The sequence below is a fragment of the Drosophila kikkawai genome, chromosome 4 (genome assembly GCF_030179895.1).
Source record: "Drosophila kikkawai strain 14028-0561.14 chromosome 4, DkikHiC1v2, whole genome shotgun sequence".
Lineage (NCBI taxonomy): Eukaryota > Metazoa > Arthropoda > Insecta > Diptera > Drosophilidae > Drosophila > Drosophila kikkawai.
The window spans coordinates 435,310-448,788 of NC_091732.1; the positions used below are offsets into that span (position 1 = coordinate 435,310).

At 31.8% G+C, this 13,479-nt stretch overlaps 1 protein-coding gene across 1 annotated transcript in view; it reads left to right on the plus strand.

The window, feature by feature from the left end:
* Nucleotides 1–10,267, plus strand: part of sv (paired box protein shaven) — a 30,351-nt gene extending 20,084 nt beyond the window's left edge. Inside the window, exons 7-12 of the mRNA XM_041776649.2 lie at nt 3,408–3,880; nt 5,920–6,005; nt 6,317–6,599; nt 6,718–6,819; nt 9,630–9,737; nt 9,847–10,267. Coding sequence (XP_041632583.1) covers nt 3,408–3,880; nt 5,920–6,005; nt 6,317–6,599; nt 6,718–6,819; nt 9,630–9,737; nt 9,847–10,010 — 1,216 coding nt within the window. The 3' untranslated portion in view covers nt 10,011–10,267. The remainder of the gene's footprint in view (nt 1–3,407; nt 3,881–5,919; nt 6,006–6,316; nt 6,600–6,717; nt 6,820–9,629; nt 9,738–9,846) is intronic.
* Nucleotides 10,268–13,479: the final 3,212 nt, after the last annotated feature.

Consider the following 13,479-nt stretch of genomic DNA (forward strand, 5'->3'; position numbering starts at 1 on the left):
TCAGGAGTTTTGCAACGCAGTGAAACGAAAAAAATGTCGTTTTCGTTCTTGAACACCAGAAATGGGTGCTACGGTTTTCGAAATCGAAAGATTTTTTCGATTTGAAGAACGTGCACCTGTGTCTGGCCGGAATTAAAATAAAAGGCTTTTTTTAATATGAAATCAGATCTTATTTACTAAAGGAAAAAAAAGAGTACTCAGTGGTCTATTGATGTTTATTCCACGCAACCACCAAATCATTCTGGTATGCAGTTATTTTATAAAAAATTTATAAAACCAACAAATTTTTACCGTGTTCAAGAAGATTTTTCTTATTTGTTTGTTAGGCGATAGTTAGGCGAAAGTTCTTCAGTGCAACTCTGATTTCTTCTTCTTAACAGTGCAAATTTGAATATCACTACGAAAGTGTATATACACTTGGCGAGAAACAAATGAGATATGGAATTTAAAATGTGGCGCCAAAGCTACAAGCATGCCCAAAATAGTTGTTGGCGTTTTTTCTGTATATTCTTGCCCCAATATGTCCCCAATTGTTACTATTTAATATAAACCGCCTGCCTCTACCTTATTTTAAAGATTTTGGATGCCTATACCACCTATAGACACTCTTCGGGGAATTTGCTCTTTGTTAGAGAAGAATCATTAGAAAAACTAAAATTCCTTGTCATTTATTCATTTAAATTTAGTGCGGATAAATTCTGACGCAATCTGTGCATTTTGCTGTTGTACAACAGCCAAAATAGTTGGTAAATGCTCCATTTCAAATTTGCAACTGCCAATTCGACAGTCTTTGTTTACGTTTTCATGAGCCACAACTGATCGATCAGCTGTTCGGATGGCGGATGCGTTTTAACGCAGCTCTGTGGGAACACGAGTTTCACTTTTTTTAACAATCCCAACCGTTCCTCACAAATGCGCTGTGTGAAAAGACAGTTTTAAAAATTAAAAAAATAAAAAAGAATACATTAATAAATTAAAGTGGGACCAAAAATGTTGTTTATAAATAATGCTATTTAATGTAATTACTTAAGTGGCCAAAATTGACCAAATAATTCATTGAGACCACCAGAAAAATGTGGCAGGATCTTAGATGCCTAGATTTGCTTAACTTCAGCATTTTTTGCTTTTTCCTGGCTTCGAAAAAAAGCATTTGTAAATATAAAAAGCAGTTCTTCAAACAAATCAAGTGTTTGAGCAGTAAGAAACGACGAGAAAACGAAACATTCCGATAGCAACAGTTTGTCGAAAACCGGAGCAGCTAAAAACGAAATCAAACGATTTCGCCCAAAACATAATCCAAAAAATGTTACGATTACCGGATCAGGCCTGTATATTAAAAATAAACTTCCAAACGTTTATACCGACTACAATTCAAGTAATGACAAAAAGACAACCGAACGGTACAGAGAAGTAGTAAGTGCAAGAATCTAAAAAAATTATTGTTAATCAACGACTTGCTTATCTTCTCTCTATTTTTTAATTCGTTTATTGTTGATACAATAATCTTAAACCAAAAAAAAAAATAAAAATAAAAATAAGTAACAACGAAAAGCAAAGCCAGCCCTTATGGTTGCAAACAGAGAAAAAATCATACCTTTAATTTTCGGATCAAATATTTCTAAACAAAAACAAAAATATGACGTTAATTACTAATATTCTTTCAATTTTAATGTTAATATATCAACATATTTATAAACTTTTAATTATATTTCGAAATCGACATAAATACAACCGAGAAAATTATATGGCAACCTGAAAACTAAGAATACATTTTTTAATAGCCAATTTTACCTTTTCTTATAATGATAGTTAGAGCTCAATTTAGCCTTTTATTTGGCACAGTTCGATATATTACAAAAAAAAGTATATGTACATATATATACAAATATGAAGTGTCGGTTTATATATTTTGTATAACTTGTAAAATACCGAGTACAGAATCGATATTTCGATATTTTTGTTCATGGCTACCGCGGAAAAATAATCTTTCCATAAGCATTTTAAGCTAGAAGAAACTAGTGAACGAGCTAGACAAAATTTTTGGGAAAATAATTATAAAGAAAAATACAAGGGAAACTAATAAGACAGCTTAAGCAATATTTTACAACTTTGTATAATTTGATGTACCGAAATAAAACAAGTTTCTTTGCTTCAATATGTATATTGAACGATAAAGGTAGAGTAGATGAGATGTAAGTACATTTGACAGGTTTTCGCTCTCGATACTACCGAATGCTGTCAATTCTAACTGCTAACTAGCTTAGCTTTTCTGGCAATGGGATCTACAAATATATACATATAGTGGAACAGGGACAGTGCACACAATCGAGACATATGTTTGGAATATGCGGAGAAGCCGTCGCTGCACAGATGTACATTTGGAAGGCACAAAAGGGGCTGGATAATAAAACTAAAATTGGTTGAGTGCTATGTGAAAGTCACTTTATTAAGTGTTTGTCTCCTGGGGAAACTCTATTCTGAATCTCTCATGAATCTCTCGAGCTTCTCCTGTCCTGCATATAACATACCAAAATGCGGCAAATGGGGTCGGGGCAGATCAGAGTTCTGCACACAAAATTTTGATTCGATTGAATCACCGCTCATCGCCTTAATCATTACCCAAGTGCCATCACATCACACATTGCGCACATTTTCGCATTATTATGATTTTTTTTTGTTTTGACTGTATTATACTAGGGAATTACCCCCGCGGCTTATACGACTTACGCTATCATCATCGGTCACATGTCAACTTTGCAGGGTTGTAGTTCCTGAGTGGTAAGGGTAATACGAATCGAATTGATTTTGAATGGCAGCACGTGTCGGGTGCCGTCGGTGTTGGGTGCGGTTGAACATTCAAAAATGTTAATTCCCATTTGAGTTATTCTAGGCTGAAATTTAAGAATTCAGATATTTACGAGGTAAAACAGTGCGAGCATTCGGGTAGATTTAAACAAGTCAACAGGTTACAGTTAAGAGATACTAAGAAAAACCCGGTAGACCAAACAACATTAAACAAGGCCAAAACTTAAAATCAGGAAGCCGAAGTTTGTGTATTTAAGTATTCAATTGTTGTAACTCAAGTAACATAATCGACCGACTTCAATTAAGTAATTTTTGGGTTTGTTTTTTAATTTGGGCTAGAAATAAAATAAATAAAGACTTTCACAATTTTTTAAAGCTTATATTGAAGTACAATTAAATTGTTTGGCTAAAAAAAATCGAGGATATTAGTAAACGTTAAGTTTTAAGTTAAGTAGGCGACTTTCCGAGTTCAGCCTATTGAAAAATCATGTGCAAGAGCCCACACTCGAATCTGTTAAAATTTTGGAATGATATAAAATCGATTTTTTTTTAAATTGTATATTTATATTCTATATTTAAAATGACAAATTTTACTTTTATAGAATCGTTCGCAATAAGGCAGCGGAAAAGGCCAAGCATGTGCATCATCATCACCAAAATCAGCATCATGTGCCACAGAATCTCAGTCATAATATTACCACAGAGAGTCTCGATAGTAGCACTGGTACAAATGGTGGAGATCCAATTCCACAGGCACCTAATAATCACAGTGCTAATCCAAATTGCGGGACTAGTAATAGTAGTGCTAACTCCAATTCTACAATACCCATTCCCATTTCCGTTCCTGATTCCTCTGTCCCAGTTCCCATTATCTCAATACCGATACCTAATGATAGCGCAAACGGGACAACGACTGAACAACGCACCACCACGGGATATAGTATAAATGGAATTTTAGGGATTCAACATCATGCTCATCATTCGCACAACAACAACAACAACAACAGTGTCAACAATAACAATAACAATGCAACACCAGATCCAAATTGTAAACGCAAAAGAATCGAGGCACATGGTAAGTAATTTTTCGAATTGTTAGTTTTTAATTCTCGTTGTCTCTTACTGGTCTGTTATTGTCAATATACTGTGAATACTACTTGAGACTGTAACAGCTATTTACATATCTGACCAAACTATTATAACGACCATATTAATGTTTCAAAAAGCAAATCGATTATCGGAATGTGAATAACATAAATCCTGATTTTAATGGATAAAAGGACTTATACAACTATTATAAGTGGTTGGGATAATCAAAGCAGCCTTCCAACACAACTCGGAATTGATTTAGTAGATTTTGGCGCGCTGAATACAAATACACGTCAGGGTTTTTGGGAATTCCAGGTTTAAGGTCACTAAGTCGATTTGTAGATGTATCATAAAAAAACTTAAACTGTGACTTTAAAGAGGTTTTAAAAATGTCATTTAAAAAAAATATATAAATCAAATCTGTGGTGATGTGTTTTTGTTTGATTATATATGGTATATACAAATGTCCAAACATATATAGATTGTATATTATGTAGTATAAAATGTACTCATCTTTAAGCCATCTTTTTATCGAAATTTCTCTAAATTCCCATTGGAAATTAACTTCTGTTCAGTTTTTGTGACAATTTGTTCAAATGAAAAACAAGCTGTCTTGAAAAGAAAAGAGTATTAATGCAGATACAAGGGTTGTTTGCCAAATGTATCCGAGAATGCCCATATGGGCTAAATCAAAAAGTGAAAGTGGATCATTATCATCGAAATGATTAAATTCAAAATTTAGGAACCCCCAAAAAGCAAACTGATTTATTATGTTTTTATTCCGTTATAATTATTATTGTTGAAATAATAAAATAATGTTTTTTTCTTACTGGTTTGGAAAGCTTTCTTTCTTGAAATTATTTATTTTTTCACCACCGCTGGCTATTTACTTACAAATGCACTTAAGTGGCACGTGACAAAAACGTGACATCACATTATGAAAATGAATAACTTAAGTAATACCAAAAGTATACTTAATATACCCTTTACGGTTTTATAGTTTACAACGCATTGAAGGAGTCGTTTCCGCCCTATAATAATATTTAAATATTTTTTCGTGATTAGCACAAATGTGGCAATACGATCTAGCCGTATATATTTATTACAATATAGCATTCAACTTATATGAGAATCAAGGTGCTTTTGGACATTCAAATCGTTTTTAATTTTTCCGTTGAAATATTTTTTATTTTACCAAAACAGGTTAATTTCCAATGGTTAAATAGCAAACTGCAAGTGTATATAAACTAAAAAATTCCGATGTTAGATTCCCTTCTTGTTATAGTATTTTTCTACCCTTGCAGGGTGTTATAATTTTAGTCAGAAATGTGCAAAGCAGTGAACGAGTCATTTCCGACCCTATTCGTATATAGAGTCCTGATCATAAACAATCGAGTCCATCTAACCATGTCCGTTTGTTATTCTGGCACTCTGTCCGATTCTAAGCGAATTTATCTAACTGAATCTTTGCAGATAGTCTTTTGACTAAGCTCAGTTCTATATATGCCACGACGATTATATCATATAGCTAGCTGCCTTACTAATAATAGAATATTTTTTATACAAAAAAATATAATTTTTCCGTTTTTAAATGTATATTATTATCTACTTTGAGACATATTATTTTAGCTGCCGTACATGTTGAGAAAAATCTAAAGGTGGTAACGTAAATTTGTAACTGTAAAATTGTAACTGTAATTCCAAAACTGTAACTGTAAAACTGTAACTGTAAAAGTCTAACTCTAAAACTGTAAATGTAATGTTTTATTATAGTTTTTGTTTACGAATTAAAAATAATATTTTTGAAGTTTTATAAAAACATTTAAATATATGCTATGTATAAATATACATGTTTTATATCCTGTGAAGCCTTTTTTAATTGACCAAGGAGGATCGATTTTTCATGATTCTATTGCAAACGGTAAGGTTAGACAAACTTCGGCTTGCCGAAAATAAGCTCCCTTTCTTGTTTTAGTATAAATGGTATATTCTTAATATAGCATATTTATTAAATTTACATTTTAGATGAAAACCGCGACATAAATACCAATTCCGAAGATGAAGGGAAACGTCAGCGGATGGGTTATACCGGCGACCAACTTTATCCAAATGTAGGTTCCTTGAAATAAAATATTGTTTAATAAATAATATAAAAAACTAGAGTAACTTACGAACATACGGATTTGATTTTGAAATATTATTGATGTATTACACCGCTTTGGAGGTGAAGGCAAATAACAAAAGTAACTCAGCGGAAATGGCCACCAAGGCATTGCTAATAAAAATGGATAAAAAAGTGCTTTGTGAGCTAAATCCTATATTATGGACTTCGGCTTAACTACATTTTTGAATACCACTTCATTCTCGCGGGAAGAAAATTAATTAATTAAAATTAATTCAATGAAATTATTTTACCTTTAAGATTTGGTCTGGAAAATGGTGTATTAAGGATGAGCATAAGCTTCTAGCAGAGTTGGGCAATCTAACAACAGGTTCCGGAACTGGAAATTGCGCCACGGCACCCTACTATGAAGCAGCAAATGGATTTTCTTCAGGCTCTTTACCAGGAGCGGTCTCCTCTTTACCAGGAGCGGTCCCTGGGCATGGACCATCGGGAAGTGATACGTCAATGCTTTACGATAGTATTGCAACCATTTCACAAAGTCAAGGAACACTCTATACACAAACTATCGGACCATCGCTTGGTAAGTACCGATATTTTTATTGCCATTTTTTGTTCTTTTTGATTTATTTTATATATAAATTTATTAGAAAAAAATGTATCACATTTTTGTTTTTGTTAAACTTTTTATTGGTTTATAGGCGGCAGTTCGTTAACCCCATTAGTTCCAATAAATATGCATGACATGAAGATAAGTACGAATACAATGCAGGAACAGCAGGCAATAGCTCCATTTTACACAGGTAAGAGAAGAGCATACCTTAAAAGGATACAATGGATATGTATTTGAAGGCAAACATGAATTATATGAAGAGTTCCAAACAAAAATACCTCTTAATGGCTATATGACACAGTAATGGCGTTTTCATTGCTGAGCCATTTTATTAGAGCTTTGAAAGGGACAACTATACATATATGACATTTTTCTTTATTTAATTTTTTGTAATCCTCCCACTACGGTCACCTCGCCACAATTCGCTGCGTATAACTTGGTTTTCGACCTCTAATCTAGTATCTGTTATCATGTATATTTTATAAAGATCTATTTTCGCAATGCATTGACATGCATTAAAACTTGAATTCGAAGAGCCATATGTCAATTCTTTAACGTAATCTTTAAATAATGAGGCAGTGTCATAGTAGTATAATGGGACAAAACTCCAAAAACTGCGAACAACTAATTTTTTTTTACGAAAATTATTAATTTTATTCATGGCTACTTTTGTTATTTAGGTTTTTTATTTTATATCACAAATAAGAGATTCAAATGAAAAACAACAATTTTGCAACGTTTAATAAAAATATTTTCATTTTGTTACCCAATTCTTCTAGTTTTGTACATATGCCTATGTATATATATATATGTATATGTATTTTTTTACAATGTATGTATGTGTAGCATCAGTAAAAAATTGGCTATAGTAATTATAGCTACTAATTTGATGAGAAATATTTCAATTAAGCCAATTTTCTGAGATATGTCCTATGGTTTATACCAAGAGAAATGGCAATGCCGCGATTGCTCATTATAATAGTTTGAGACGTTGAAAAAAATTAAAATATAAATGTAAAATAAATTAACATAATTTAATATAAATTAACCTAACGGTTAAAGGAATTTTAAACATAAACATAAGTTATAAATGTACAGTTTTAAATATTCGTATACATTTACAGATCGTTAGATATGAATATATTTAAAAAAAAAGTGGCGAAGCTACAATATATTTTTATAGTTTTCCCAATCGTTTCTATGTTTGCTATTAAATATATTGCTGTCCAATCTCCCTATCTCGTTCGACTCTTTCCGACTTACTTAGATACTAATGAGAATACAAAAATAGGTCGTTTATATAGCTCCAAAATTAAGAGACTAGCTTGCGAAGAAAATTAACAGACGGACGTTGCGAAGATGATAGCTCGATTCAGTTATTAGAGTTAAAAAAAAATCGTTGTTACATTAATGGGATACATGTTGAAGAACATTTTTCATTATCAGTCTTTTGCTAACCCAAATTGAGGACCTTGTGGGAAAATTCCGTAATTTAGGAATTATTAACAATTGCATAATTGGAGACTGAAATATGTTGGAAAACATATTGGATATAATCTGAATGCCCGTTCCTACATATGTATGTATATACTACCTGCAATACAAAGATGAATGAACTGTTTCATTCAGATAGATTTAAGACTGAGAGACCAGCTTGCGTTAACGCCGAATTGACAGGCGAACATGGCTAGTTCCTTGCACATGACCCATTTGCCACATTCACAGCGTTGCACACTTTTGACCAAAATACCCTTTGCAAGAGTATAATAAGCTTTTGCTTCCATTTGAAGGTTTTGAGTGATTAGTTTGGACAAGCCATAAACCCTATTATTTTGTCTGACATCAGCTTTAGGCTTCGACGGCAACTATGCTCCAATGGAAACTGGCTCAATTTCAACGGCACCACATGGGAACATAGTATCCTTGTCCGAGATCTCGGTTAATGCTACAAATCATTGCGGAAATGTTAAGGAACCCGTTAACAAAAACTGTGATCGAGACGGCGAGGGAGAAAAGAATAAGGAATCGGAAAAGCGTAATAATGATGCTCCGGACCTTCATGTCACAGAAGATCAGCTGATGAAAGGAAATCAAAGTCAATTACCAAATACCATAACGCACACATCCCTGATACTTCTGCAACCCAGTTTAGGCACAACCTCCGATCGATTAGATGCTGAGCCCAATAATCCGCGTAGTAATGTAGGCCTATATCCGACAACAGCAGTGCTGCCAAGTTTTAATCATTATTCTGCAGGCAAGTCTCAAATTTTATCGCACAAGGGGATTCTATTGCACTATTGATAAATTGCACAGGGTGACACAGATTTTCGAACCACTTTTGCAAATGGCTGGAGCTGTCTGAAGAAAACTATTATTAACTATCTAAAAACAAATAAAATTCAGTCGGATTGTTTAAATGTGTAGTTTTAAGATACAGTTCATCAACCCGCAAGATAACATGGCGACCGTTTGTTTGGATATCTTTAAAATTAAGCAAGTAAATTGTGATTAAGATAAAGCAAATGTCTTAGAGAATTATGTATTTGGCGCCTTTTCAAAGGTAATAAAAATAAGTAATATGAACAATATAGCACACTTTAGCATTGTTATATTATTGGTGTTTGGTATTAAAGTATTTAGATTAAAACCAATTTGACATTATCCTGCACAACTTTCCCAGTGGAACAAAAAGCAAAATGTACGTAAATATACTTCGAAACCGTATAATTCCACGATAATAATATGTTCAGAAACGGACTCAAAAAAGTATCCGTTCAGTAAACAAAAACCGAGCAGCGTATATACAATTACTATATAAATATAACCTTAGATTTTTTTTTTAATTTCCTATTCATTCTTTGTTTTAATACCTTTGTTCTGGTGTGGCCTAACCCTAATTACTGTTCCAATATTTTTTCATTCAACTTTTTATTTTTTATATTTATTTCAAAGATTGCTTTTTCAGAAATAATTAATTTAAAATTTTTTTATTTTCAGGTTGCAGTTCTGTTGTACCTACTTCGGATTACGCATATAACCCGGCTTATACACAATATGGCGGTGCTTATGGGTCCTATGGTTATGGAGCTGGGGGTGGTTTAATAAGTAAGTAACAAAATATAAGAAACCATATATGGTTTCTTATATTATATATATATATATATATACTTCATATATGGTTTCTATAGACGAGTAACTCCTCCTTTGTTTGTAGATTCATCGTATTATTACGAGAGCACCGGTCAAAGCCAGTCTATAAGTCAGGATCTGCGATCACCCCTAGCGGCAACAAGAGCCAACTCCTTGGCTTCGGCTGCATCGCCTGGAAGTGGAAGTGCTTGCACTAAATCCGAGTCATCGGACATATTTCTGGCTTAAAATTTAAGGATATCCAAAAAAGTAAATTGATTTTCTTTGTTGAAATTCGAAGAAATCCAAATGATTTAATTTATTTGACTTATTTTATTTTATTAATATCATTGTCCACACAGCCGAAGGTCCGGTAGCCAGCGGTATATAATATAAGATCTTTCAGTTTTGTAAAATTCTCGTTCCCTTAAAAATGAATATACATATAGTTCTGGCTTATAACATTTTATTCGAATTATTTTGATTTTTTTCGAAAGTTATACAAATTTGTTAAAATTATATATATATAATTTCCTTACTTTAAAAAATTGCTTCATTTGTATGAAAATAGACCCAACTCATTTTCATACACAAATCTTGCATTTATTGTTATATTTTAAGTTAAAATCTGAAAGTTAAAAAAGGCTGGCAGTATATAAGAATGAAAATAATGCTTACGAAAGAGACATTAGAAATAAACATACCAAAAAAAACCAAAAATCAAATCTAGGAAAACATGAAAACCAAAAACAAAAAAGTTTTTAAAAAACTTTCTAATTATTTTTCTGTATTTATTTATTATTTTCATATATTTAAAAAGTCACAACATATTTTATATTAAAGGATAACATGTAAAAATTGTACATATGCTTTGATATTTACATTAATGCTTAGCGAGTTTAAAAAGAAAATGCGCACAAGTAAAATTAATAACTTATATACAAATATATTAACGTTTGTAAAAAACAAAGTACTACTTATCTTTAACTTTGTTTTAAATTTATAATTTTAGGTCCTAAAAAATGTCAAAACAAGAAAACGTATGAAAAAAGGTTTGCAATTTAATCAATTCAAATTAATTATACATTTTTACCAAAATTGTATAGGAAATAATAACAAAATTAGAATAAGAGTGTCAGGATATTTTAAAATTATAATTATTTTAAATACTAAAGCAATTGTAACAAGAAAGAAAGCTAACTTCGGCACGCCGAAGTTTGTATACCCTTGAAGATTGGTTTTCATATTTATGTCATAAATTATAATGCCGAAAACAGACACTAAACTGAGTTACATACCATTTTACCTATACTTATTATGTTTGCAGTTTGACAGTTACAGTTATACATTCCCAGCTTTACATTTTCTCTACATCTGATCGCTTCTATGGCTGCTATATGATATAGTTGTCCGACTTTCATAAAATGTATACCAAAATTCTATAATAATAAGTAAAGCTCATATCTCAGAGTAGATGAAAATACATTGAAAAACAACGAAGTTATAATTTTTTCTATTACTTTCCCTATCGTTCCTATGGCAGCTATAAGATATAGTCGTCCGATTGTCATAAAATTTTTACCAAAATTTTGAAATAATACCAGAAGCTCATGTGTCAAAGTAGATTAAAATACGTTGAAAAACAACGAAGTTATAATTTTTTTGATTAATTTCCCGATCGTTCCTATGGCAGCTATAAGATATAGTGGTCCGATTTTCATAAAATTTTTACCAAAATTCTGGAATAATATAAAAAGGCTATATCTCAAAAATGATGGAATAATATTGAAAAACAGCCAAGTTAAAATTATTTTTCTAAAAATTTATTGAACATTTGTATGGCAGCTATATGATATAGTCGTCCGATCCGGCCCGTTCCGACATATATAGCAGTGAGAGTATATAGAAGACTATATGCAAAGTTTCATTCAGATAGCTTTAAAACTGAGGGACTAGTTTGCGTAGAAACGGACAGACGGACGGACAGACGGACAGACGGACAGACGGACAGACGGACGGACAGACGGACAGACGGACATGGCTAGATCGACTCGGCTGTTGATGCTGATCAAGAATATATATACTTTATAGGGTCGGAAACGTCTCCTTCACTGCGTTGCAAACTTCTGACTGAAATTATAATACCCTGCAAGGGTATAAAAATCGAATATGCTTTGTGATCAGTAGTTATTACTTAATCCTGTGCAAAAAAAAAAAAAACAAGAAAGGAAGCTAACTTCGGCACGCCGAAGTTTGTATACCCTTGCAGATTGGTTTTGATATTTATATTATAAATTATAATGCCGAAAACAGACACTAAACAGAGTTTCATAACATTTTTTCTATATTTATTGTGTTTACAGTTTGACAGTTACAGTTTTACATTCCCAGCCTTACATTTTCTCTACATCTACGGATCGCTTCTATGGCAGCTATATGATATAGTTGTCCGATTTTCAAATTATTGTTACCAAAATTCTGAAATAATACCAAAAGCTCATGTCTCAAAGTAGATGAAAATACGTTGAAAAACAACGAAGTTATAATTATTTCTATTACTTTCCCTATCGTTCCTATAGCAGCTATAAGATATAGTCGTCCGATTTTTTTGAAATTTATACCAAAATTCTAGAATAATAAAATAAACTTATATCCCGGAGTAGATGAAAATACGTTGAAAAACAACGAATCTATAATATTTTTTCTATTAATTTCCCGATCGTTCCTATGGCAGCTATATGATATAGTCGTCTGATTTTCATAAAATTTTTAACAAAATTCAGAAATAATATAAAATGGTCATATCTAAAAAATGGTGCAAAAATGTTGAAAAACAGCAAAGTTATAATTTTTTTTCTAAAAATATATCGAACATTTGTATGGCAGCTATATGATATAGTCGTCCGATCCGGCCCGTTCCGACATATATAGCAGTGAGAGTATATAGAAGACTATATGCAAAGTTTCATTCAGATAGCTTTAAAACTGAGGGACTAGTTTGCGTAGAAACGGACAGACGGACGGACAGACGGACGGACAGACGGACAGACGGACATGGCTAGATCGACTCGGCTGTTGTTGCAAACTTCTGACTGAAATTATAATACCCTGCAAGGGTATAAATATATATATATATATATATATATATATATATATATATATATATATATATATATATATATATATATATATATATATATATATTGCTTAATTTGTACTATCAAATTTTGAATTATAAAAAATAAAAAAGAATAATAATTATTTACTGTTTTTAAGATAATTATAAATAAAAAATATCAATATGTAATGTTTAATAATACTCGAATAGACTTCGAAACAACAATTTAAATGGTATTTTATGCGTATTAATAGAGCTACGTGTATTCAGGAATACAAAAATATAGGCTTAGGTGACGTTTTAGAAACTTAAGAAAGCACAAACCAAATCTATATATACTTAGAGATTTTATCTTAATAAAAATATGACTAAAGCAAACAGATATTTTGGTGATTTATTTATTACATTACACGAATACAACACGAATAAAACACGATCGTTGTCACACAGTTGCTTTAAGGGGGGGTAAGGTATTTATTTTTTTTTTTTCGTAAATTTTTTTTATTTTTTATTTTTAAGGCCTAATATCTTAAGAATATTGTGTCCAAGTTTTACATCGATCATTGGAAAATTGACGAAGTTATGCAGAGTTGAACGAAG